Source organism: Oryx dammah, unplaced genomic scaffold (assembly GCF_014754425.2).
Source record: "Oryx dammah isolate SB20612 unplaced genomic scaffold, SCBI_Odam_1.1 HiC_scaffold_15, whole genome shotgun sequence".
Lineage (NCBI taxonomy): Eukaryota > Metazoa > Chordata > Mammalia > Artiodactyla > Bovidae > Oryx > Oryx dammah.
Window position 1 is genome coordinate 47,717,328 of NW_024070199.1, and position 25,209 is coordinate 47,742,536.

At 63.4% G+C, this 25,209-nt stretch overlaps 2 protein-coding genes across 5 annotated transcripts; one reads left to right on the top strand and one right to left on the bottom strand.

Moving 5' to 3' along the window:
• Positions 1 to 24,587, top strand: IGF2 (insulin like growth factor 2). 4 transcript variants are annotated; one of them, XM_040255326.1, is made up of 6 exons: positions 1 to 32; positions 9,461 to 9,667; positions 16,745 to 16,909; positions 21,569 to 21,731; positions 23,495 to 23,643; positions 23,941 to 24,587. In XM_040255326.1, exons 3-6 carry the CDS (start codon positions 16,748 to 16,750, stop codon positions 24,172 to 24,174), a joined length of 708 nt encoding a protein of 235 aa, XP_040111260.1. In that variant the 5' UTR covers positions 1 to 32; positions 9,461 to 9,667; positions 16,745 to 16,747; the 3' UTR covers positions 24,175 to 24,587. The 4 variants fall into 4 exon arrangements, with proteins under 4 accessions (XP_040111260.1, XP_040111259.1, XP_040111261.1 ...); XM_040255325.1 differs by lacking the exons at positions 1 to 32; positions 9,461 to 9,667 and adding an exon at positions 16,132 to 16,209; XM_040255327.1 differs by lacking the exons at positions 1 to 32; positions 9,461 to 9,667; positions 16,745 to 16,909 and adding an exon at positions 18,132 to 18,773.
• On the bottom strand, positions 10,548 to 16,301 carry LOC120874117. Its single transcript, XM_040255224.1, has 4 exons — positions 16,154 to 16,301; positions 15,753 to 16,112; positions 11,510 to 11,578; positions 10,548 to 10,851 (listed from the first exon to the last, which is right to left on the bottom strand). Exons 1-4 carry the CDS (start codon positions 16,299 to 16,301, stop codon positions 10,571 to 10,573), a joined length of 858 nt encoding a protein of 285 aa, XP_040111158.1. The 3' UTR covers positions 10,548 to 10,570.
• Positions 24,588 to 25,209: the final 622 nt, after the last annotated feature.

Sequence of the window (25,209 nt, forward strand, 5' to 3'; positions counted from 1 at the left end):
GATCGGGGCAGGGGTGCCCCGCAGGAGCTGAGGTATGTGGGAGCCTAGAGCGGCCTGGCAGGGGGCAGCTGGGGCTGGGAAGTGGGCTGGTCATCGCCAGGCTGCCCTCAAGGCCCTGCCAGCCGGTGAGACCCTGAGGACTGCCTGGACACCCCCCCTCCCCCTCTGGTGCCAACAGACTCTGTGAGGGCAAGGAGGCCTTCCTTTAGGGTCCCGGGGTGCATGGGGCCGTCCCAGTACGCCCTGGTGCAGGATGCCCTGGGTGACGTGGGCTGGGGGCTCGGGGGAGGGGTGTACAGGGGCAAGGCTGTGGGTCACGGTCCCTGCCTGCCTCCCTGCCGCCTCCTGAGACCCGTCCCAGCCCTGAGACCAGGGACCACCCCCCTGAGTCTCTTCCACCAGACCCTGGGCCTGGGCGATGTGGTTTTGAGCAGGAGGGCTGGAGGCCCTCCGCACCCCTGGCGTGGACGAGGTCACAGAGGGAGGGAAAAGTGGCTGCCGTGGCTGCCTGGGCCCCTGGGGCCAGGACAAGGTCAGGCTGGGTCTCCTGTGCGGTGCCCCTTGACCGCTGAACCCCAGACGCCCCTGCTTCCCGGAGCCTGCACGCCCCCCGCGGCAGCCCGGCCCACGGACCTTGGCTCTGCCACCCACCCAGGCCCCGGCTCCGCCCCTTCTGGGAACTGGAGGCCCGACCTGGGCTGCCCTTGGGAGCTGGGCTTCACTGGCCCGCGGGGCTGACGGTGGCCGCCCGCCGTGTCCAGCCCCGCGTGTCACCCTGGTGTGGCCGTGGGGGTCCGAGGACCGAGTGCAGCCCCCCGCACACGTCCGGCTCACTCCCCGTGTCTGTTCCGCGTTGCACTGTCCACACGCGGCGGAGGTGGGGCTGCCGCCCTGTGCTCCTGGTGGGGACCCCGAGGCTGGGGTCAGGCCCCCTGGTATCCACCCACTAGGGATGTTTGCTGGGGTGGCTGCCTCCAGGCTGGACCCCAGATTGTGTCTGTGCCTGGCACAAGTGACCTGGCACCTACAGCTGGCCGTGTCTGCCTTCTCCGGGTGGCAGCAAATATTTACTGTCCTTGTATTCCCCGGTGGACGTGAGGATGCTGGGGTGGGCCCCTGCCCTTGAGGGCCCCAGTGCCTACTGGGGGCCAGGCCAGGAAGAGGGAGAAAGACCAGGAAATGGTGGCTTGAGGTCCTCCAGAAGGAGGAGTCTGTGTCCACCTAGACTGGGAGTCCTCATCTTGGAGCCCCCTTGACCCTGGGAGGGTGGGCCCCTGAGCACACCGGGCGGGCAGTCAGAGCGGTAATTTGCAGGTAGAACCAGCAGAGGGCACCAAAGCCTCACTTTTGCTGCACTTCCTTTACGCTGGTGTCCCCTCTGCAGGGATCTGTTGCCCCCGCCGCCTACATTACCAAGGGCAGGCTCTGGAGGCCGCAAAGCTTAGGAAGGAGAGACGGTGCCCAAAGCCTCACCCCACCTGGTCAAGCCACCCCTCTAGAGCCCAGGCTCTCTGGGGGAGCAGCTGGACAAGGTGCCAGGTCCCCAACATTCTGGACTACGTCTCCAGGAGAGTCTGACCCTCTGGCTGCAGAATCAGACCTGGGCCAGGAGGCTGTGGGGGTGAACTCCCCTCTGCCCTCTTCGTGGCTGAACAAACCCAGCCTCTGCTGAGGGTCTCTCGGGCCTGGAGGAATTGAGGCTGTGGGCAAGGGGGTGGTTGTCGCCGTAAAGCACCCCTTGCTTTGCTCATAGCCACCTCGACCCCTGGACCCAGAGGCTCACGCGAGATGGGGGCTTTGAGGACAGGAACCAGGGCCCAGGAGGCCATGGGCGGGGGTCCAGCTGGGTCAGGGTTCTTTCTCGTGTCCAGGTCCATCTGCTGCCCAGTGCTGGGAGCAGAGAGAGGCCAGTTCCAGAGAGGATGTTGGGGGCAGGGGTTGGCCAGGGGTCCGGGAGCCGTGAGAGAGCCAACAGAGAAGCGGGGTGGTGGGCATCCTCCTGCCCCTCCCTCGGCGCGGTGGTTTCTGGCTTCAGTGCAGGTTGGCGAGGTGGAGGCCCCTCCCCAAGGCCCCCTCTGCAGGCAAGCGCCAGCCCCTACCCCTCAGGTCCTCAGCTCACCTCCCCCCGGGCGGTCCCCTGGTCCCTCCCCACAGAGGCTCAAATGTCCCACTCTCTACTATCTGCTGCTGTCTGGGATCTGACCCAGGCAGCCCATGGAGGGGTCCCTGATGCGGCCCCCAGAAGCTGGGCCTGGGATTCTTACCACATGGTACCCACCCTCCAAGGTGCAAGGCTGAGATATGGGATCCTGGGGCCACCCCTGGGCCCTCAAGGTTGGGGTGGAGGTGGGTGCGGCCTCCGAGGCCCCCCTAACCCAGAGATGCTCAGACCCTGGGTCATCTGCTCCTATTGGAGCCCGGCTCTGTGCTTTGCCAGAGACAAAGATGGGCCTCCAGGCCCCCAGCCTGGGGGTCCAGCGTGCACGAGCCCCGGGCGGGCCCACCCTCCACAACCCACAAGGCCAAGGCTGCTGAGCCATCGGAACCTCGCGGCGGTGGGAGGGGCACATTCCGCCCGCCTCACTCTGACCCCCTTCCCAGCCCATCTGTGTTTTTAGAAAACAGAGCCCGCATCCCCAGGTGGCCGTGCAGCCCAGGGCTGTTCACACTGCGTCTCAAAGCACACGGCTTTCTTCAAAGTCCGGCCTCACTTCAGAGCTTGACCCCGTTCCAGCCTGGCCTCCCCCGGAGCACCTTGCCTGCCCCCCACACCCGAGGCCCGCTTGCCCAGGACCTTGGAAGTCCCCTTCCCTCTCTGGGCCTCAGGTTCTGAGCTGGGGTCAGGCTCGAGAGGAGGCTCGGTGGGCAGCCAGAATAGGGCAGGAAGGAGGGGAACGTGGGGGTCCCAGCTGAGCCCGAGGCCCTGAGTCCGCGGCCCAGGCCTCCCTGGCCTCCCGACCCTCTGTGGCCCTCCGTGGCCCCCTCAGCCTTCTCCGGTCCCCTACGTTATCCATGGTCTCTCAGCCTCCTCTGCTCCCCTCAGCCCCCATGGTCTCCCGGCCTTCTCCACCCTCTGTGGCGGCCACCCGAGTCTCGCAGCTCAGCCCTCATGGTCTCCCGGCCTTCTCCATCCTCTGTGGCGCCCACCTGACTCTCCAGCTCAGCCCTCATGGTCTTCCGGCCTTCTCCATCCTCTGTGGCGCCCACCTGACTCTCCAGCTCAGCCCCCATGGTCTCCCGGCCTTCTCCACCCTCTGTGGCGGCCACCCGAGTCTCGCAGCTCAGCCCTCATGGTCTCCCGGCCTTCTCCATCCTCTGTGGCGCCCACCTGAGTCTCCAGCTCACCTGCCCACGGAAGGCCTCCAGTGTCAGGGAGAGGGAGATGGTGGAAGGCGGGCTTCCTCCTTGAGGCCTAGATGGCGGCTCTGTGTTTGGCTGCCTGCTGGGGGTGCCTCCTGTACCCAGGTCCCGCTCTGGGGACAGAGAAGCAGAGAGGCCAGGCTCAGGTGGCGGAAGAGCTAGCCCAGAGACAGGAGACCGGAAGGTCTAGCGTGCCGCCCTCCCACCGCACAGATCAGAGGAGGCAGAGCAGGCAGGCTGGGAGGCTTCCTGAAGGAGGTGTCCCGTGTTCCCAGTCGGGTGGCGTGACCTTAAGATCAAGTCCACGCTCGCTCTCACTGCTGCGGGTGCAGACCAAACCTAGGGATAGCCGTGGGGCAAATACAGCTGGGCCCACCTTTCCTGGCGCCAGCTGGGAGCTGTGTTCATGCAGAGATGCCATCCTCCAGGTCTGGGCACAAAGATGGCCAGGTTGAGGTCTGGAGGACACAGGGGGCCAAGTCCTGCGGGTGCCCCAGCTCCCCAGAAGCCCTCACTGTGCTGGGGCCAGCAGGAGGGTCCACTCCGGGCCAGTGCAGGGCTGAAGGGTGAGAGCTGGTCAGCAAGGCAGGCTGGGCTTAAGTCCTTGCTCTGACTGTGTGGTTTTGGCAAAGTTACTGAGCATCTCGGAGCCTTGTTTTCCTCATCCATCAAAGGGGAACCCACGGAGATTCTCCCTGCTGTGGCTGAGGGTCCAGCGAGGTGACACGTGTGAGTGAGGGGCCCCCAGGCCTGTTGCTGTGGTGACAGCAGGTCCTCTGAATCGCATCCTCGGCTCCTGCCCAGCGGAACAGGCCACGGCCCCAGACGTCCTCCTCCGCCCCGGCACGTGCTGCGTTGGTGCCTGTGGGCCGGGCGTGTGGGCGAGGCCGGCCCAGGGTGGGCGGCCCACGCAGGGCACGTCCTGCGGCTCCGGACTCTGCATCTGCAGCAGGTTTCTCCCTCTCTCTGGGCCTCAGGGCTCCGCGGGCCCACTGCTCCTCTAGGCAGCAGAGGCAAGAGGCAGCTGACGCACTTTCCACGGCAAAGGAGCAGGCTCCAGGGCTCCCAGGGTGCCCCGAGGGTCCGGCTGCCAGGCGGACCAGCCCCCCCCAAGGGAAGAGGCCCAGGGCTCGGGGGCCTGCGGGGCCCACATGTCTTGAAATGAGGTGGAGGGCTGGTTGGGGGAAGGAGAGTGCATCCCAGGGGGCCTGGGGGCTCCTGTGTGCCTGGGCCAGACTCCTGTGTGCCCAGAGGCCAGGGCCAGACTCCCTCCCGCCAAACTCCAGAGCCCTCTCAGGTGGCAGGTTTTACCTGCAGGGGATGGAGGAGATGACAGGTGTCCCAGGACCAGCCTGCCAGTGACTCAGCTACCATCCAGGAAAGAATGCCCTTGTGGTCAGGGCAGTCAGGGGCAAATGTACCTTCGCACTGAGGCAGTATAAAGGTGAGCCATGATAAACAGGCATCATAGGTGGGTTGGGCTAGGCGCCGACCTACGGGCATCCAGGCACCAGCACGTCAACCTGTGAGGCCAGAGGGGATGCCCCTGCAGCCTCTGGGTCCCCTCCCACCCCATCCTTCCCCGGTCCTCCCGCTGTTTTGCCCAGGGCGGCCTCACCCTGGCCTCTCCGGCCGCCTGCATGGAGGTGGCTGGGTCACCTGGTTCCCGATGGCGCGGGGCTGTTGGGACACCTAGTGATATTAGGATGTCAGGATGGGGGCCCTGTTACCCCTGCTCTCGGGTCTGGTGAAGCGGCTCCTCTGTTATCCTCCCGGAAATATCGATTTCTAGAAAAGCCAGGAGCTTTCTAATAAGGCTGTGGTTGCATCTCTCGATGTGGCCGCGAGGTGTCAGGCTTGGGTCAGGTTTGGAAAGCCGTTCAGGGAGCGGGAGTCAGGCGCCAGAGTCAGCCCCCCACTGCTGCCCCCGTGCTAGTTTTGGGGACCCTGCCTGAGGACGTGGCTGGAGGTGGGCTGGGTAAAAATCTATCTTATATCTATCTATCAGATAGATAGTAATCTATCTGATTGTATTCAGGTATAAACACAATGCAGTTTTCTCTAATTCCAGAACACAGTGGATGTTTCAGGAAGGCGTCCCTGGCTCAGCCGCTTGGGTCACCCACCTGGTCACACCCTTGGGGTGGGGAACTCACAGGACCTCCCTCCACCATCAATTCTGTAACGCCAGGGCGGGGGCCTGATGAAAGCCTCAGATCCGAGTGCAAAGGCGCAGGGCCCACCTGAACCCCAACAGTGCAGGGGCCTCTCTCTTGTGGGAAGAATGTTACTGGTTTGCCCCCCAGCCCCCTTCCCAGGGTGCCCCAAGTCACCCCTCAAGACCTTTCGGGCGTGCACTGTAATTCTAAAAGTGGCCACGAGGTGTCAGCATGAGGCCACTTAAGCAGCCAAATGGAGGCAACTTGCAGAAGGGGCTTTCTGAGAGCCTTTCAAGTTTCTCCTGCATAAACAGGATCTGACCAGAACCCCAGGCCGGGGTAACCCCCTCCCAGGCCTAAGCAAGTTTATGTCGTGAGGTGTCCCCTGCACCCCAAATGTGCCTCTTCCATCCTACTTCACTGTCTACCCGTAGGCCTTGCGGTCCCACCATAGGTGGTATATAGAAGGTCAAGCTCAAGGTCACAACCCTCATAGCTGCTTTGCCTCCAGTTTTGCCTCAGTGGCACCAAGCTCTGGTCAGTCCCCCGTGGGGCCTCCCCACCCGGAGCCCCTTTCTCTGCTCCCCTTCCTTCACTTGAGCACTCTGGGATTCAAGGTTCTGATGGAGTAAAACTGCCCTGCCCGGGTGTGGTCCCCTCTGGGGCTGTGCCAGAAACAGATCCGGACTAGGGGCAGGGCTCAGATTCAGTGCATTGGTTTAGGGGTGGGGACTCCCACATTTCCAGGAGTTTGATCTGTGGGTTTGAGATGCTTTTCCCCTTTCAGCCCCTTAGCTGCCCACCTTCTTGATTCCTTTTTGTCTTTATTGAATTTGTTACAATATTGCTTCTGTTCGATGCTTCTGGTCTTTTGGCCTTGAGGCATATGGGATGCCTGACCAGGGACTGAGCCCACAAGCCCTGCACTGGAAGGTGAGGTCTTAGCCACTGGACCACCAGGGAAGCCCCCACCTTCTCAATTCGAGGATACCCCCTTTGGTGGGCCTCTCATGCAGCCTCAGTGTCTGGCATGGGGTCAGCCTTTTCCCCTCGCTGGCCCCACCTTAGGCGTGGGGAGCCCCAGCTAAGGCTTCCCATATGGATCTGCAAGCAGCTCCCTTGGGACATCTGGGCATCTTGCAGCAGACACCAGGGGGCGGGGGCGTGCGGCACAGGCTGTGAAAACTCTAAGGCACAGAGTCCCCAGACAGGGCCAGGGTGGCATGAGCAAGTGACTGCTTCACCCCTAAAAACTGTGGGGTACTTCACACACTGACTCCCCTCCATGTGCGATGGTCCTGACTCAGGACCTCTAGTACTCTTGCGTTCCTCCCCCGCCCAGGAGCCCAGGGAGACGCCCACCTGCCCTCCTCCCAGAGGATGGTACGGCCCTGGGACTCTTGCGTCTTGCTTAGGACGCTTCTGCCAGATCTGAGTCCCCCCGCCTCCAGCCAAGTCTGACTCTCCTCCCCACTGAAAGCCCTGTCCTCTCAGCAGGTAACCTATCGCTCCAGCTAAGAAGGAAGTTCAGAGGAGGGCTTGAAAGACGAAGGGAGAGGACAGTTAAACGCCAGCACAGCCTGGCAGTCGGGGGCACGGGGGCACAGGGGTCTGGGGACCGCGATCTGCAGGGAGCCAGGTCGCCTCCGAGGACACCTCGGTTCTGCCTCCTGCTCTACCTGAAGGCTCAGAGAGCAGGTTTAAGTTCCCAGTGAGACTTGGTCCCGGCTGCCTGGGCCTTCACTCAGCTGTCGACACTTCTGGGTTCCAGGCTCAGCGGGAGTTCTGGCCAAGCTCAGAAGGCCGTGGACCCCAGTCATCCCTCCCAGGGGTGCCTGTGAGCAGGATGTGTTGCTGGCCACCTGCTACCTGCCGCTTGCTGCAGCACCCTCGGTGTCTTGCACCGCACCTATGGGGTGGGGAGGGGGTGGCGTCAGATGCCACCAGGGGAGAGAGAAAGCCCCCAGGTGAGCCCCCTGTCTCTGGAAGAAGGACAAACCTGGCCGCACTGTGTTGCAGCTGTATTGGGAGCTCTTGAGGGAAGATTTTTCTGACTGTTCTCGAACCCGGATTTTTCCCCACGATGCCCTGCCCCCATTTTACCCGTGCCACGCCCACTGGCATGCCCCGTGATTGCCAAGTGTCAATCAACGGAGGCCCCGCCCACCCTCAACCCCCCTCCGCAGAGCCCCACCTCCCACCTGGCAGCGAGTACTTCTGGCTAATGCCCATGCCCACTAACGCCTTTCTGCCAGGCTAAGGGTGGGCCAAGTCTCCACCCTCTGATGCGCCATGCCCTCACGTGGGAAGGGGCCAGAGCCGGCTGCTCCAGCAGGCCCAGCACCACCAAATTGGCGCAATTCTACCTAAATTTGGAGGGGCTTGGGGAACGGCGTGGGGTGGGGACGAGGTGAGGGGCACACTGTAGGTTCCGCTGGCATTTGGGCAGGTGCTCCGTGGTGGAGAGGCTCTTCTTCTGGGGCCATTGCAATGCATGCTCTAAAAATGCCCTTCACTGTCTCTCCAGCCTCAGTCTCACCCCCCTCCTCTGCCTCCCAGTCAAGCCTGCTGGAGGGTCTGAGCACCCCCTGCCTTGGCAGCGACTGCTACTATTGGCCCAGCCAGCGCGCCCGGCAGTTCCGGCAGAGAGCCTGGGGCACCAGCGACATCCGGGTCCTCTTTACCCACCACCCCAGGGAGCTTCAGCCACAACACAGCAATTAGAGCGCAGGTGCCTGGCGTCCCTCCCCTGCACGTTCCCCTCTGGGTGGTAAGAAGGCTGCCTTCTGAGTGCTCAGGGGTAGGGGGCTGGGGGCAGTTAACAGGAGGGGGAGGGCCTGCGCTGCCAGAGGACTAGCGGGCTCCCACTTTGGAGAGACAGGACAGGTGGGGAGGCAGCCCTTCAGGAGAGCTGCCCAGAGCCACAGGGCCTTTTGCATGGAGAATACACTTTCCTTCTCTGAGCTGGCAAAATGGGAGGGGTGGGCTGGAGCGTAAGGCCACTGTCTTCAGCTTGAGGGCACAGCTGCTGTTGGAAAAGCAAAAGAATTTTCCTGTGTGAGAGGTTCCCTCTGGCTGCGACCCGCCTTGCCGGATCCCAGCCAGAGAAGAGCAGGACACTGCAGGGACGCTGAGGCCCGGGGGTTCGGGAGTTATTTTCATGCTGCGTAAGAAGTAAAGCCTCCCTCTGTCCTCACTCCCTACACCACCCCTTCCCCCAGAGAGTGCCGCCATGTAATTGGAAAGGATGGTGAGAAGGACGATGGAGGGGGGCTGCCCCTTGGGGCACCAGAGCGGGATCTAAAGAGGAACGCTCCTCGCACTCCAAAGGCGGTGTGCCGGTTGCCCTGGGCCAACACTGCCCCCTCCCCAGCCTCCCCGGCCCTGGGTCATTCTTGTTTTGCACGTGGAGTGTGCCTCCCCTCCACCCAGACTCCCCGTGTGGCGTTTGTGGGGAAGGGGTTCACTTCCCCAGAGAAGCTCAGTCTCCCGCCACCCTCAGCTGCCTCCCCATGGCAGAGCTGTGTGTGCCTGGCCCCCTCCTTGCTTCCGTCCAAGGTGGGGATGTGCTGGGGCAGAGGAGGCAGGCTCTGTGTGCTGCCACTAGCCCCCAAGCTCAGGCAGAAGTCCAGCACAGGGAGGGGCAGCCTGTCCCACGGAAGGGTCTCCAGCTGCCCCATGGGCACCTCTGCAGGCCTGGCCATGGGGAAGTCCAGCTCCGGGGAACTGTGGACACTGCTCTTCCTCCCTTCTTCAGAAAAGGCAGAGCTGGGCGGCCGGAGGGACAGGCAGGGGAGCCATCACCCGAACCCTGACAAGGTGACCCGAGGGCCTCTCCACCTAACAGCCAGTGGAGGCGCAGGGGCCGGGGCCCTGGCTGGGTGTGTGCACGTGTGTGGACTTAACAGACACCATCTTAAGAACACCCCTCTCTCCCCCAGGGGACGAAGAGTCACTGTTCACCTTGAGGACGGAGGAGGTGGCCTTCGGCTCCCAGCCCCAGGGCCCCACACCCAGGCCAGGTCAGCCCTTTGCCCAGGCTGCCCCCCACCCGGCCAGAGCCTGCAGCAGGCCAGAAACCCCAGCCTGGAAGTGGCCCTGAATCCCCAGCTGCTCAGAACTGAGGCCCGTGGCCCCAGCCCGCAGAGGTGAGTGCTCCAGACGCTCCCAGGCAGGACCGCATGCCCAGTCAGTGCCACAGGCTCTGGACAGGGGCCTGCTGTCCTCCGGGGCTCAGAGCCCCCTCGGGCAGCTCCTGTGGCCATCACCTCTTTCCCAAGGAGTGGAGCCTCCAGGGGGCTAGGGTCATATCAGGGTGACACAGCAGGAATCTGGGTTCCGGTGGTCAGCTCCTGGGGGCTCAGCTGCAGGCAGGGCAGGCCCCCTGCTGCCTGGGCAGAGTGGTCCTCAGAGGGGTGCTCCTGGTAGGGCATAGGGAGGGGGAGAGGGCAGCCCGGGGGAGAGGGCAGCCCAGGGGAGAGTCAAGGGTGCCGGGTGAGGGCAGAGCTGGAGGAAGGAGCGTACAGACAGAGATCTCCAGCAAGTTGAGGGGGAATCCTGGGAGGCCCCGGGAAGCTGGGCTCAGCTGGGCATGCCAGACCCGGCCCTCCCTGCCCTGGGCCGCTGCTGTGGGGCCTCACACGGGTGGTTTGAATTCTCTGTGTCCCCATCTGTCAAAGTAGGGGGACAGTCACAGGGTGGTTGGTTACTGTGCGAAGTAATGACAGAGGCTGCCGGCTGGGGCTTCCTGTGTGCGCCTTGGGGAACAGTGGAAAGGCTGGGGGGCGGCCAGAGCCTCCTCTGACACTGCTGGATGGAGCCGGGGCGGGGGCAACAGGCTGAGCCGCCCCAGAGCGGGCTCGATCCAGGGTCTCCGGAAGCGGAAGCGGAGGAGAGGGGGCTGTGTTCCCGGTCCTGACCCCAAAGCCACAGAGGTCACTCTTCAGGGCTTTGCCGTGGGGGACCCAGCAGGTGCCCTCTTGAAGCCCAATTTGCCCACCGGAGAGAAAGAGACAGAGAAACAGAGAATGTTTTTCAAAGGTGTCCTTAGTTCAAACGCTACATAAAATGGTACAACAGCGGTCACGCCTGGGTCCTTGCAGCTTGGGGGCCGGGTGCCCCACACTCCTACATACAGCCGACGTTGGTCCATTGGTCAGGGGCTGGCGGTGCCTGGGGCCTTGGGTGACTGGTGCTGCCATCGGGTCCTGGCCTTCTGTCCGGCTGGGGCCTGGGTCCCCGGGCTTCCAGCCTTGCTGCTGGGAGCAGGCGCATCCCTCCCACATCCAGGGCAGGGTCTTCACCCAGGGCAGCGCCGGGCGCCCTGTGGGGGCTGAGGGAGGGGGCGCTCAGGGGACTCCTGGAGAATGAGCCGGGTTTGTAAAATGCTGGGCTTGGTCCCAGGGAGGTGGGGAGCGGCCAGCTTGGAGCCAGAGCCGGGGAAGGAAGCGGGGAAAGGGAAGGCAGGCTGCAGGGCGAGCGGGAGCAGGGAGCTGCTGCAGAGCCGGAGCCTGGAGCCAGGTCGGGGTGCGGGGCTGGGCTTCCTGGGGTGAGTCCGAGTCTCAGGGTGACTGTCCTCTTGGAATATGGCTGGCACGTCGGGGGGTGGGGGGCGGCGCAAACCAGGGCTGCTGCAGAGCTGGAGGGAGGGGCAGGTGATGGTGCTTGGCGCCGAAGTTTCCACCAGCCAAGCCTTGTGCTGGGGGAGACCCCAGCCCCACAACATACCAGGGCTGTGCCCTTCCTACTGTGGTGGGGGACTAGAAGTTGGGGCGACCTGGGCGGCTGGTCCGGGCTGGGGGTGGCCAGTGCCCTTTCTGAGCCCCACGGTGACTGGGATCTGCCCCCGGCAACCCTACCCCTTTAGCCACACTTGTGACTAAATAAGGCGAGGGCTCAGCCTGCAGGCCTGCACAGGGAGGAAGTGCCTCTGTGCCCCCTCCCGGCCCCGTGGCCGGCCCAGCACCCCAGGGTGGCCTCAGCCTTCCTACCTCCAAGGTCCAGGCATGTGTCTCCAAGCACCGGGCAGCAGCTTCTCCAGGGCTGGCGCCTGTTCAGGACTGAAGGCAGGGAAGGGTCCCCAAAGGCCTCCCCCAACCCAGCATGAAGATGCCCAGAAAGCCCTGACACATGCCTTACCCTGGCCCCCCCACGGTCCCCAGCCTGGGAAGCAGGCCTGGAGGAGAGGTGGGGAGCCCGGAGCAGGGCGAGGGAAGTGGAGACCCTCACCCAGGACTTGAAATCCGCTCTGGGGTCCCAGGGATCTGAGGTCTGCAGACAGACACTTTAAAAACACTCCTCATCCCCAAATGCACAAGCTGCCACATAGAGGGGAGCCACCCTGCCAGGCTTCCCTGGGAGGCCCCCTCCTTGCCCTCCCTTCTGTAGGCACAGGCCTGACCGCCAGGGCCTGGGGACTGCAGAAGGCTGTTGGGGAGGGAGCGGGGCCGTGATGGGTGGGGGGAGACAGGCCAGATGTTCTTGGAATGGACACGGGGTGATTGATGTGGACTGGAATTTGAAGGGGGAACATTCCCCACGTGCCTTGGGCTCCGGGTGGGAAGTGGGCTGCTTTTTTCATGGTGTGTGTGGGGGGGTCCTCCCCATCTTGCCAAACTCCTCTGAAAGGGCTGCCTCAGCCCTGCCCAGTCCCCACACCTGTCCAAGGGCATTAACCCCTGCCTCCCCAGATGGTCAGGTTTTGAGGAGCCTCCTTTCTAGCTGGGGCCCCTTTGTGGGGTGACGTGGGCAAGTGATGGCTGGTGTGCTGGCCCTGAGACCCCATCACCCTGCTGCCCCCAGCAGCACCCCCTTGCTGGCAACACCCTCAACCCACAGATGCTCAGGGGGTGGCCGCCCCCCACCGGCAACATTGCCTAATTCCAAAGGGGTGATCGGTTCGCACCAGTGTGGTGGGGCTGGGTAGGGATCAGTGCTCTTCTTGTTTGTCTTAAGGAACTAGACTTTCACAGCCGGGAGAGGGAGGCTTGCGGTGAACATTCTCTTACAGAAAACGAAAGGAGACCCCTGACCCCCGCCACCATCAGTCCTGTCTCCCCCCGCCCCCCCCATTCTCTTCCTCTTCCCTAGTGCTTCAACTCTCCCGCGTTATCAAAACAAAATTGGGTTCGCCTTCGTCGAGGGGCCCGAGAAGGCCCGGACGGCGCTCGAGGAGCGCCGGGGGCGAGCGGGGACGGCCGCCGGGGGTGCTCCGGGGCCCCCCAAACCGAGCCGGGGACGAGCCTGCCCGCGGCGGTCGCCGGGCCGCGGCTTCGCCTAGGCTCGCAGAGCGGAGCGCGTGGGGCGCAGCGGCGGCGGGGAGCCCGCGGGCCTCCTCGGAGGCAGCCGAGCAGGGAGCCCAGAGCCCCCCGGAACGCCAGGGAGCAGCGCCCGGTCGCTCCCCCGCCGCCCCGGGGTGCCTCCCTTCCACCCGACGCGCTGCCGCACGGAAGCGCTGTCTGGGGCGAGGAGGCAAAATCGGGAGAAGCGACGTGCCAGCCCCGCCGGGGAGGCGGGCGTCCCAGGGAACCCCGCGTGCTGCCCTGGAGCCGCCGCCGCCGCCGCGTGCAACCCGCGCCGCGATCCCCGGGGAGGGCGCCGCCGCTCCGCGCGAGTCCCCGGGGCGGCGGATCCGCAGCGGCGCAGTGCTTCCCTGGCCGGAGCTCAGCCTCCCAAACGAAGCTCTCCATCCCCAGGGTCCCAGCCCACCGAGCGACATCCCCGCTCCTGCTGACGGCAGACGTTATTTTATTTTATTTTTTCTGGGCTTATTCAAATTTAAGGTTTCTTCCCTGATCTCTCCCAATACATTCAGCATTTCTCCAAGTAACAGGATTTTTTTTTTTTTTTTGGACATTAATTTCTGGGGACCTGAAAACACATAAGCCCCTACTGGCTTTTCCAGGTTTACACTAAGGCCTGGGTCCCCGAACTTCCTGAGTGTTTTCTCCCACCCAGGCTCTTAACAGTTTAACTGTCCCCCACCATCCCACCCCCACCCCCAGGTTCTACAGAGTTACACAGTGCCAAACCCTATTCAGAAAAATTTAAACATTAACTCCAGGTCCTGGGCTCAGGCTGACTCCCCAGGATGAACCCAGTGTTTTTTTGGCATTAAGGCATCTTTCCCAAAGAAGAGGACTCTTTTCCTGTGTCCCCATAATTTTGGTCGACAGGGGCTCCAAAGCTTACTGCCCCTGTCCCAGCTCTCCCTTGCCAAAGCCCCGTTCCCCCGCTTCATTAGAGTTTAGGACATAATCTGCTGAGTTCTACAAATGTATTGGCCCCAACCTGGGTTATCTAAATTTTAGGTAAAGAATCCAAGGTCCCCCCACCCCTGCCACCCCCTTGCAACAGACGGAGCAGTTTCCCCAGGACCCTCAGAGTTGGAAGGTTGCTGCCTGTGCCTCACCAAAATTTACTCATTAAACCCAAAGCACAGTGACCCTCTTTTTGAATCATAAACAGTGTGTGCTCTGATTTCCTGAGTTCCACAAAATTGAGAAGATGGTTTCTGTCACTGAGCAATTTTTTTGGTGGGTCATAAAGACATGGGGCACTCATTTCTGGGGCTCTCCAAGCTCCTGACACTAATCAGGTTCCTTGAAATTTAGACACTGTTACCCAGGCCCCCCAAACACACAGCACTTATCCGAGGTGTGCTCAGCTGTGACCGTGGGTCGGGCCGGTCCCCCCAAATCACGTCTCTCTCAGGTCCCCCGGGTCAAACCAAGCACAAAACAAACCCTTGCACAGAGCCTATATCTTGTTTTACCAAGCTCTTTTGAGTGACCCAGTAACCAAATATTCTGAATATTTTCTCCGCCTCATAACATTCTGAATATTAAAAAATTCCCTGGGCCCCACGAGCTTACTGACAAGAATCCGGGTTTCCTAAAATTCAGAACTGATCCCAAATTCCAGACCAACCGATACTGGACCTTTTCCCGGTGCCCTCTGTTTGGACACACTGGGCTCTCAATATTAGGCATCGCCCTCTCTAAGCTCCCCAAACACATTCAGTGTCACAGAAAGGCACTGATTTCTCAGGTCCAGAGCATTTCTCCAGGCACTCACTGAGTCACCCCAAACCCAGTCAACACTTCCTGGGTCTCGGACACTGCCCATCTGCTATAGACCACCAGGCCCCACCACCTAGGAATTCTTAATCCTCTCCCCCTAAAAACTTCGATATTGACCCTCTGTTCTCCTGGGGACTTTGAAAGACTTCTTTGGAGCCCCAGACTCAAAAATTATTTTCTGGGGCCTCTGGATTGCGATGCTGCCTGCTAGCCCTCCAAAATAAACTAAGACTTTTTTCCCCTTCTCCACAAAACAACTGAACTTTTTTCAACACTGATTTATGGGTCCCCTGATTTTATGATCCTTACCCTGAGTCCTAAATTTAGGCAATTTTCCACAGGCCTCCCAAAATGAAATTGCCCAGATACCAAAAAATAACCCCAGGTCCTGGAAATCTCAGGTATCATAGGCCTGCATCCTACAAGATTCCTTGCTATTAACCAGGCTCCCTGAAATGTAGATATCAGTCTCTACTGAACAATTTCTATGGATCCCCCACACTTGGGCCAATGCTTCCTAGGGGGGGTCCCCAAATGCAGACAGTGCCCAGGAAAATATTTTTTTTCCTGTTCACCAAAAATAAACTAATCGAAACCAATTTAAAAATTAAAATATTAAAAAGACATTGATTTTCTGCCTTCTCCAAATGTATTGATCACACCCCACATTGCCCCAAATTTAGACTGTGTTTCTTGAGTCTCTCAAGGACACTGAGAATTTTTCCAGAAGCCACAATTATGGAAGTTATTTTCCTCGGGCGCTGCAAGCGTCCACTAACCTGAATTTCTAAATCCTGGAAATGATTCTCCACTCCTGTCCACTGCACCTGGATCCCCAAGGCCCACCCACTGTTTTTCTTTCCCGAATTTTAGACCCTTTGCCCTTTTGGAACCTCCCAAGTTCCACACTGAGGATTTTGCTCCGGTCATGGTCATCCGCAGACCTACTGCCCTACAAATGGGGCTGCCCCACGAGCCTGCTGACCTACATGCCCGGGTCCTCACAGGGTAGACTCGGCTCCCCTGTCCCCCGGCTGCACGGAGCGGCCTCCCCGGCCCCCAGACTCGGGTTCTTTTTCTGGAGTCTCGAATTTAGTCATTAATCACAGCTCCTCGCCCCGACGCACCCTCCCTTGGGTCCCCACTTCAGGACCTTCGTTCTCTTCCTTGCAAACCAGGCGGCTCCGCACTGCGTTCCCGGCAGTTGGGCATTGCTCCGGGCCCCAGCGCGGTCTCTGCAGCTTCCGTGGCCCCGCACCCCGCGGGCACCGGTTCTGGGCCTCTCCGCGTTCTGCTACGAAGTCCCCGGAGCTCCTTGGATGCGGGAAGTTTCTCTCGTCCTCCTCACACACATTCGGTCGGGCAGCTTGTCCGCCAGGACGTAGGCAGGGCTTCTCCCGCGTCCAGAACGACTGGGCATTGCCCCCAGTTTCCCCCAAATTTGGGCATTGTCCCCCGGTCTTCCAACGGACTGGGCGTTGCCCCCGGACACTGGGGACTGCCCGGGGTCTCGCTCACCTTCAGCGCGCCGACCGCCCGCCGCAGATCGCTCGCTCGCTGCCTCGACTCCTCCACGCCCGCGGACGCAGCCTTCGGCCTCCAGCCTCGCGGTGAGCTCCCCGCCGCCTCGCGTCCGGGCCTGGCTCCCAAACCCACCCGCCGCTGTCCCGCCGTCCCGAGCGGCTGCTGGGGACACCGGCATGGGGCGCGGGAGCCGTGCGGCGGGCCAGCCCCTCGGCCGCCCCGCGCGCTGGGTCGAGCCCCGGAGACCCGCGCCACTTTCCTTTGCTCTGTGCAAAGATCACAACGGGGGTTAAGCGCCTCGGCGACCTCCAAGCTGGGCCGGCAGGGCGCAGGGCAGGAGGGACGCGGAGGAGAGGCGCACCCCCGCTCAGGCGGCGCGGCGCCTCCAGCCGCCCGGCGGAGCACTCGGGTAGGCGCGCGCCGAGCGCGGGAGACGTGATTGATGGCGGAGCGAGGGGGCGAGCCGGCCTCGGGCTTCCGCCGCCGGCAGCCCCTTCCCCTTGGAGAGGCGCGCGTGGTCGGGGCTCCTGGGGCGGGCGGGGCGCGGGGACTCGTGCGTGGTTTTGACTTGGTAAAAAGAAAAAAATTACACCGACTTCTTACATCGTCCAAACCCTCTAGGAGATGGTTTCCCCAGACCCTCAAATGACCGTGGTGGCCCCCGGGGCTGAACCCGAATCTACGCAAGTCCAACGCATAGAGGACGGGGGAACCATTATCCGGATATTTTGGGTGGGCCCCAAAGGCGAGCTGCTTAGACGCACCCCGGTGAGCTCGGTCATTCAGGTAGGATTTGAACGACGTTTCCCGCCCTGTTCGTCTCGCCCCTGGCACACAGGCGCAGCCCGGGCCGGCCCCATGCCTGGCCCAGATTCGGGCCTGGCCCGGCTGGCCCTCTCCACGTACCGCACCTGGCGTCCGCCGAGGCTCCTCCCCGGTTCCCGTGCGGCACCGGGGGGCGCTCGGGCTCCGGCTGCAGCTCGAGGTGCTGCGCCTGCTCGGGCAGGTGGAGGCTGCGCGCCTCGCCCGCGCCCAGAGACTGCCCACTTCCCCAGCAGGTCCCCGGCGGGACTCGGGGACCCGCCACCTGGGCCCGCACACACAGGGCACCCCCGCCGCCTAGCCCCCCGGTGGGGCGCGGGGATCCGGCCGGCGCTGGGGCACGTGTCGCCGCCCACCCTGGTCGTCCCGGGTCCCCCGTGTGTACTGTGTAGGGACTCTGGCACCCCGGAACCTCAGACAGGGCCCCCAAACACTTTAGAATAGTGATTCTAGATTTCTTTCGAACTCTGAGGATCCCTGCCCCCACTCCAATCTCGTCCCCGCGCACCCCACAGCCCCCCCCTCACCGCTGCCCCCCGGGACCCCAAGCCTGGCCCCCCCTTGGCTCGAGTTGCAGAGGCGGTTCGGGGGCGGGGCGAGGACCCCTCGAGCGCCCATTGGCGCGGGCACTCGGCCAGCGGGGCCCGAGCGGGCGCCGAGCCGCGGGTGGCTCGACTATAAGAGCCGGGCGTTGGCGCCCAGAGTTCGCCTGCTCTCCGGCGGAGCTGCGTGAGGCCAGGCAGGCCCCCGGCCCCCCCCTTCCGGCCGCCCTCGCCTCCTGGCCCTCGCCCGCCAGCGCCTCCACCCGGCTGGCGGCCCCGCGTCGACGCCGTCCGCTACGCTGCTGACCCCCATCTCGGGCGCCGTCGGCGGGGCCGCGCTCCGCCGGCCTGCGGATTCCCCGCCGCCTCCTCTTCGTCTACCTCAACGCCCGTCCCGCTTCGCCCGAGGAGGCGGTCCCCCCCGCAGGCAGTCCGGCTCGCAGGCCGCCGGCGTTGTCATCCCCCGCGCTCCCCCCCGGCCCTCCCCCGGCGCGCAGCCCGGCCGCTCCCCCTCCTCGCTGCGTCCCGAGCGGCCCCGGCGCCGCCACCGCCACCGCCCCCCCGAGGCCCGGGCTCGCGACGGCCGAGGGCTCCGTCGGCCCAAGCCGAGCTGGGCGCCCGCGGCCCGGGTGACGCCTCCGCTCCGCCCCCCTCAGCACCTTCCCCGGCCCCCGACGTTGCGCCCTTTCCTCGGCTTCTCTGCGCTCCCCGGCCCCTCTCCGGCCTCTGGTCCCGGCCCCCTGTCTTCTTCCGCAGCCTTCCCTTCGCTCCCTCCCGTCCCCCCCAGCTCCTTGCCTCCAACTCCCTCCCCTTCCACGCCCGCCCTCTCGCCTTCGCCGTCCCAAAGTGGATTAATTATACGCTTTCTGTTTCTCTCTCCGCTGGTCTCTCCCGCTGTGAGCCTGCCCGCCTCTCGCTGTCCTCTCTCCCTCTTCGCCCTCTCTTCGGCCCCCCCTTTTCACGTTCACCCTGTCTCTCTCACTATCTCTGCCCCTCTCTGTCCTTGATACAACAGCTGACCTCATTTCCCGACACCTTTCCCCCCCTAAAAGTACAACATCTGGCCCGCCCCGGCCCGCAGACAGCCCGTCCTCCCTAAAGAATCAGACAGAATTTCCCCCCCCCCAAAAAAAAGCCATCCCCCCGTTCTGCCCCGTCGCACATTCGGCCCCCGCGACTCGGCCAGAGCGGCGCTGGCAGAGGAGTGCCCGGCAGGAGGGCCTTCGCCCGCTGTTCGGTTTGCAATACGCAGCAGGAAGGTGGGCGGCTCCGGTGCCGGCTTCCAGGTAAGCGGCGTGCGGGCCGGGCCCGGCGGGGCGGCGGGGCCCGGGCAGACGGGGCTGGGGGGGCTGGCGGTCGCGTCCCCCTGGGCGAACCCCGCGCTCTCCCTCGCGCCGCGGAGGAAGGGGCGAGGGGTGGGGGGCGGGGGAGGGACTTGGGGAGCGCCGGGGGAGGTGTGAGCTCTGTGCACGCCGACTTCCTGGTCGCCTTGCGGGGTGCAGGGGGCTGTTACTGAAAGTTTGTGATTTGTGCCGTGCGGGGGCAAGGGCGGCGTGGGCGGGGGGTGGGGGGGGGGCGGCGGCCGTGTAATGAGAAGGGGCGCAAATCTCAGAAACCCACCCTGGTATGTTGACTCGTTGCCAGCAAGACCGAGAGAGGAAAACTGGGTGGGCGGGGCCAGGATGGAGCGAGGGGGCCGAGTTGGCAAGAGAGTCCTGCCAGACGCCACACTCCCTCCGCGCCCCCCCACCGCCTCCCTCTCCCGGTCCCCGACATTTCCAACCAGGAATCTGGGTGGAGGGGGGCTGGTCCAGAGCTCAGAGGGGCCCGGAATGGACCGTCCGGAGAGGGTAACTGCCCCTGCCCCCGTGGGCAGATGGAAGTTTCCATACAAGGAGGTGGAAAGCAGCCCCCTCCGGAACCGCCCCCCCCCCATTTCCTTGTGCCGAGATGGGCTGGGGGTGCAGGAGGAGCCCCCCTCCCCCGCCCTGGTACTTTGCTAAGAGACGGTGGGGCTAGCGGTTGGGGGTGCAGGAGAGGAGGGGCTGGCTGGGAGGACGGAGGGGGCGGGAGCGAAGGGGGCGGGGGGAGTGGTCAGCTGGGAGCGGGGTGGGGGCAGGGTGGAGCCGGGGCTGGGAGGAGCCGGCCCAGACATAAAAGCTGAGGCACTGACCAGCCTGCAAACTGGACATTAGCTTCTCCTCGGAGGCAGCCTTCCAGACTCCTCCTCCTCCTCCTCCTCCTCCTCCTCCTCCAGCCCCAGCGAGCCTCCTGTTCAGCTGCAGGTAACGCGGCTCTGGAGCCAGGACCCCGCTGCGCTGCGGCTCCCGCCCGCCGCAGCCCCCTCGGCTCCCGCCCGCCGCCCCTCACTCAGCCCCCCACCCCTCCTCTCTGCCTCTGCCCCCCACCCCTCCTCTGCCCACTGGCTCACCTGGCCGGCGTGGCTGCCTGCCTCCTGTCCAGTCTCGGCTCTCCGCTGCTGTCCTGGACTGGACCCCACACCAAGTGGCTGGGCTTGCAGAAAGATGGAGTTGCCGCTCGGACAGCAGGAATTCCTAGCTGGCCAAATTTGTTTTCAGAATTTGGAGGGGGCGGCCGTGGGGCAGTGGGGAAGCAGGCCGGGGTTTCGTCCAGCGGGGGGTGGTGGGCGAGGTGGCCGTTTAGATCTTCCATGGAGCTGGCCCCTGCTCATCAGGAGCTTAAGCGCGACTGAGTTTCCTCCTCAGTCCTCTCATTTCCTACCCGATTTATTGCATCAAAATTCCAACATGCAACAGCCTTGCTCCAGGCTTGGAAGTCGTGTGCGGCTCAGCGCCCCTGTGTTCTCTGGGTGCAGTGTCTGGGACGGACACATGTGGGCAGCCCACCCGGGCCCTTGCTTGAGTAGCCCGGGGTGCCACGGCTCAGGGGCGCCGGGCTGTGACTGTCCTCCCAGAAGGGGCTTGGAGCTGGGCCTGCCGAGGACAGGCTGGGAATGCCTGCCTGGGGGGCTTCCACCTTTTGGAGAGGCGGAAGTGGCTGCTGTGTCTAAAGGGAAGCCAAGATGCTTCCCCTTTACGGGGCCTATTTACCCCAGTCTGCAGCCTCGCAGCCTTGTGAGGGGGTGTGTCCTGAGGTGTATCTTTTTCCCCAGATCGGGCCTGAGGGAACCTGGTGTCTGGTCCCCCCCCCCGGGGGTGGGGTGGGGCCTGACCTGCTCTCTTCAGCTCTCCGTTGGGATTTGGCATCCCAGGAGGGGAGCCGGCTCTGGTGTTCCTGGAAGGACTTTGAGGCCCTTGGCCATTGGGAGTGCGATGCGAGGCCTGGAAAGGACGCTTTTGGTTTTCATGTGTGTTTTGGGGACCCCGGGGAAGACTGGGGTCCAGGGACTAAGTGACGCCAGAGAACGAGGCTCCCGGGAGCATGGCTGGCACCCCGTGCCAACCACCAGACCCTTGACCTTTGCTCACCCGCAGGCCGAGAGGTGGGGAAAGGCCGTCTGGGAGGGAGAAGCGTGGGGCCGGGAGCCCCCCGCCGTCACGTTGGGAGGGAGGCTGGTCCTCCTGCCGCCCTTGCCCGGCTGGGCCTCTGGGGTGCACATGTTCTGTGCTGGGGTGGGGCCCTCTGCCATCTTGGCTGGTTCAGGGAGGCTCAAGAAGTGGCTGCTGCCTTGTGCTGGTCCCGCCCCCATGACTTCATAGGATGGAGGCCAGGTCCAGTGTCCAGCACTGGCCCTTGCCGCTCTGGGTGTGGCCGAGCCTCGGCAATAATACGAGGGGGACAGTGATCCCCACGTGAAGGTACTGACCAGCACTTGGGGCCCATCAGAGAGGCTCCGCCCCCAGCCCTTCCCTCCTCGTGGGGTGATTCTGCATCCCACCAGCCTCAACAGAGAAAGCTCTTGTTCCTGTAATTAAAGCAATTAAGATTAAGGAGAAAGCCAGGCTTTAAGTCTGCAACTGGACTTGGACTTAGAAGGTGGCTGGGCTTAGGGTCCCAAAGGGAGCAGCCGGCACGTCCTGGCTGAGCCATCCGGGGGCCTGCCGGAGGGCGGGCCGGCCCTGGGCGGGGTGGTGGGCTCACGCCTCTGTCTCTCCCGCAGACATCAATGGGGATCACAGCAGGAAAGTCGATGCTGGTGCTTCTTGCCTTCTTGGCCTTCGCCTCGTGCTGCTATGCTGCTTACCGCCCCAGCGAGACTCTGTGCGGCGGGGAGCTGGTGGACACCCTCCAGTTCGTCTGTGGGGACCGCGGCTTCTACTTCAGTGAGTAGCTCCCTGGGGCCAGGGGAGGGGTGCACACAGCAGGTCCTGCGTAGATGCTGGGGTCCTCCTCACGGTCCTCAGTCGCCTCTGCAGGCCCAGGCTTCTAGCCACACGACTCGCAGTCAAGGGAGAATGGACAGGTGTGTCCACAAGTGGCCAGACCTGAAGCCGCAAGTGCGGGTGGGGTGCGGAGGGGGCTGAAGACCCAGTTCCGGTGGGGCGGGGGACGCAGACAACCCTTCCCCTCCTGCTTCTCCCTGACCTGCCCACGGGCAGAGCTGTGGGCACTGGCTTCCCACACCTTTTGTCCACATCTTGGCGATGGGCACCTATCTGTGGACTCTTAGATTTGAGATGGAATCAAATGGGTTGAATGCCATTAAGAATAAAAGCACTTGTCACTGGGGGTGTGAGTGTGCGTGCTGGGGGATGCCTGGCTCCATCCACGAGGGGGGCCCACTGCCCTGGTGGGAGGCAGGGGGCTCGGGGCCTGGGCGGGACCCACACTTGAGGGCAGCTCGTGGTGCAGCCGCCTGCCTGCTGGCCTGAGCGTTTTGGCTGGTTCTCATGGTTTCGGACCCGGGATGCCTGGCTGAGCACACGGACCCCTCTGCCCCCCTCCGCCCTGCAGCCCCGGGCAGCGGGCGTGTCCCCAGTGGAAGCGACCTCTCCTTCAGCGTGGGCTCTTGCCCTCGACCCCATAGTCTGGGCCTCCGGTTCTTTACTGTCAGGAGAGTTGGGAGAGTGTCCACGTGGTTTCCAGGGGAAATGGGGGAGCAGGGGCAGCCTGGCCCTCAGGGTGGGGCGCGTGCGCTCCCTGGGCTCAGCCAGACGCCTCTCTGGGCCGCGGGGGTTGGGGCGGGACACTGCTGGGGCAGCCAGGCGAGGGCCGTGAGGCTCGAACAGGCCCACCACGCCCACGAGGCACCTTCCTCCACAGCCTTTACTTACCCACCCTCTGAAATGGGCCGGAAACGCCCGTCTTGGCATGCCAGCGCTTCGCTCTGAAAAGCACACCCGCTTCTCCGCTTCCGAGGCCCCTGCTTGCCCTGGCTTCTCCCGTGGGCTCTCTCTCTGCCACCCTTGGGGGCAGGAAGTGGCACCGCAGCGCCTAGTGCTGGCCGGCCCTGGCACCAGGCTTGCCTCCCTGACGGGTGGGCTGGGCTGGGCTGAGCCCCCAGCCCTTTTGACCCTGCAGCCGGACCCCTTACTGGGGGCTCCCTTCCTGCCCCCCCCTCCACAGACGGCGGAAGGAAGGCGGGGGACTTCGCGTGGCCGAGTCTGGAGCCTGCGGTGGGGGGAGGGGAGGGCGGGAAGAAAGGAGGGCGTGGTCTGTGCAGCTCCTCACTCCTCTCCTCCCGTCTTCTCCTTCTTCCTCCCATTCCTGCCGTCTCAGCGGTGGCGTCTCTAGGGCCACGGGCACCTAGGCTCCTGGTTGGCTCAGGGGTGGCACCTGGGTCCCAGCCAGCCTTCGGGCCGGGACCCCGGGGTCCCGGGATGCGGGGCCGGGGCCCACCTGACGTTCGAGGAGGAGGCACAAGACGCCAGGGGCTGGCTCTGGTCACTCACGCTCACTGTCCTCTCTGTCCTTTCTGGGCCCGCCTCTCGCTTCCTTCCTCCACTCCAGGCTGCGGCTGGCTGTGCCTGCAGGGCCACCGGGTGTCCCGTCCCAAGGGTGGGGGCGGGGGGCTGGCCGAGGACCCCCGCCTCCGCCAGGTGCGGGCACTGACCTGTCCTGCCCTTCCTCCCTGGGGGACCACCAGGCCGACCATCTAGCCGCATAAACCGACGCAGCCGTGGCATCGTGGAAGAGTGTTGCTTCCGAAGCTGCGACCTGGCCCTGCTGGAGACCTACTGTGCCGCCCCCGCCAAGTCCGAGAGGGATGTGTCTGCCTCTACGACCGTGCTTCCGGTAAGACAGCCCCCCAGCTCCGGCCCAGCCCCGAGGGGGACCCTCCCCTCTCTCCCTCTGCAGCCCCGCGGGGCTGTCACCTTGGAGCCAGGGGACCAGGGCACAGCCAGCTGCTGAGCTGAGAGGGCAGCCAGGGAGTCCTTGACACTCTGCCACTCTCCCCACTGGGGGCGCTGGCCAGCAGCGCGGGTGGGCACTGGCCTGTCACACCTGCTGTCACACCTGGGGCAGCTTAGGCGTTGCCCCGCCGTGTTTCCCCGGGCCTGGGCAGCCCCTGACTCGCTCTTCCTCTCCCAGGACGACTTCACCGCATACCCCGTGGGCAAGTTCTTCCAATATGACACCTGGAAGCAGTCCACCCAGCGCCTGCGCAGGGGCCTGCCCGCTTTCCTGCGAGCACGCCGGGGTCGCACGCTCGCCAAGGAGCTGGAGGCGCTCAGAGAGGCCAAGAGTCACCGTCCGCTGATCGCCCTGCCTACCCAGGACCCTGCCACCCACGGGGGCGCCTCTTCCGAGGCATCCAGCGATTAGAAGTGAGCCAAAGTGTCGTGATTCTGCCGAGTGGCACCAACTACCTCGCGCCGTCCTCCTGACCGGGACCGCCCCACTAGGTCTCTCTCTGAAATCCCTGTACCATCCTGTCTGCGGGCTCCCCTGACCCGGCCTCTGTGCCCCAACCTCCCCACGTCAGGCACATCCCCCTCGGCCCCTCCATCTGGCCGAGGGGATCAGAACAACATCTCTAAAAATGTACAAAACCAATTGGCTTTAAATATCCCCCCAAATTATCACCCCCCAAATTACCCCCAAATTATACAACCAAAATTGCAATCATAAACCCCTCAATCAGCCCCCTTGAAATGAATTGGCTTTTTAGCAACACCAGAAAAGCAAACTAGCTTTCCAAAAACTTCTTTTAAAAAAAAAAAAAAAATCAATTGGCTGAAAAAAAAACTAAAAATAAATTGGCTTAAAAACAATTGGCAAAAAAAAAAAATTCGGCCCCCCCCCCCTTCCTTCTCGTTCCTTTTGGATCTGGACTTAAATTGGCTTTGATCTAATCATCTAAGAGAAAGGAAGGGGCCAAATTTCCAGGTAGGCTTGTCCCTGCTGGCCAGCCATCTCCACCCCCCTCGCCAGGCCCTCCCCGGGCACTGGCAGTGTGACACCAAAGACCCAAACCCGCTTCTCCTCCAAGTTTCCATCACTGGGACCCTAGAGAGCAGTGAGGGGACGCTGTGAGACCAGAGGAGGGGAGCGCGGAGCTGAGACCCCGAATCGCACAGGTAGAGTTGAATTGGCAAAACACCCCCACACTCCAAAACCTGACATCACAATCTGTACCTTGGAAAGCACATGCAACCCTGCACACACACACCCACACCCACACACACACATCCACGCACACACACACACATCCATGCATACACACACACCCACACACGCACACCCACCCACATAGCCTCACATGCATCCATGCACGCACACACACATACACACACACACACACATCCATGCACACACACACACCCACATAGCCTCACATGCATCCATGAACACACACAC

Coding starts and splice junctions, on each gene's coding strand:
- LOC120874117 (XM_040255224.1), bottom strand. CDS start 16,301: ATGCCGGTGTCCCCAGCAGCCGCTCGGGACGGCGGGACAGCGGCGGGT. Junction 11,579..15,752: donor TTGCAAGGAAGAGAACGAAG/GTCCTGAAGTGG, acceptor CCCTGCCTTCAG/TCCTGAACAGGCGCCAGCCC. Junction 10,852..11,509: donor CACATGCCTGGACCTTGGAG/GTAGGAAGGCTG, acceptor CCCCTCCCTCAG/CCCCCACAGGGCGCCCGGCG.
- IGF2 (XM_040255326.1), top strand. CDS start 16,748: ATGGTTTCCCCAGACCCTCAAATGACCGTGGTGGCCCCCGGGGCTGAA. Junction 16,910..21,568: donor CGGTGAGCTCGGTCATTCAG/GTAGGATTTGAA, acceptor TCTCTCCCGCAG/ACATCAATGGGGATCACAGC. Junction 21,732..23,494: donor GGACCGCGGCTTCTACTTCA/GTGAGTAGCTCC, acceptor GGGGACCACCAG/GCCGACCATCTAGCCGCATA.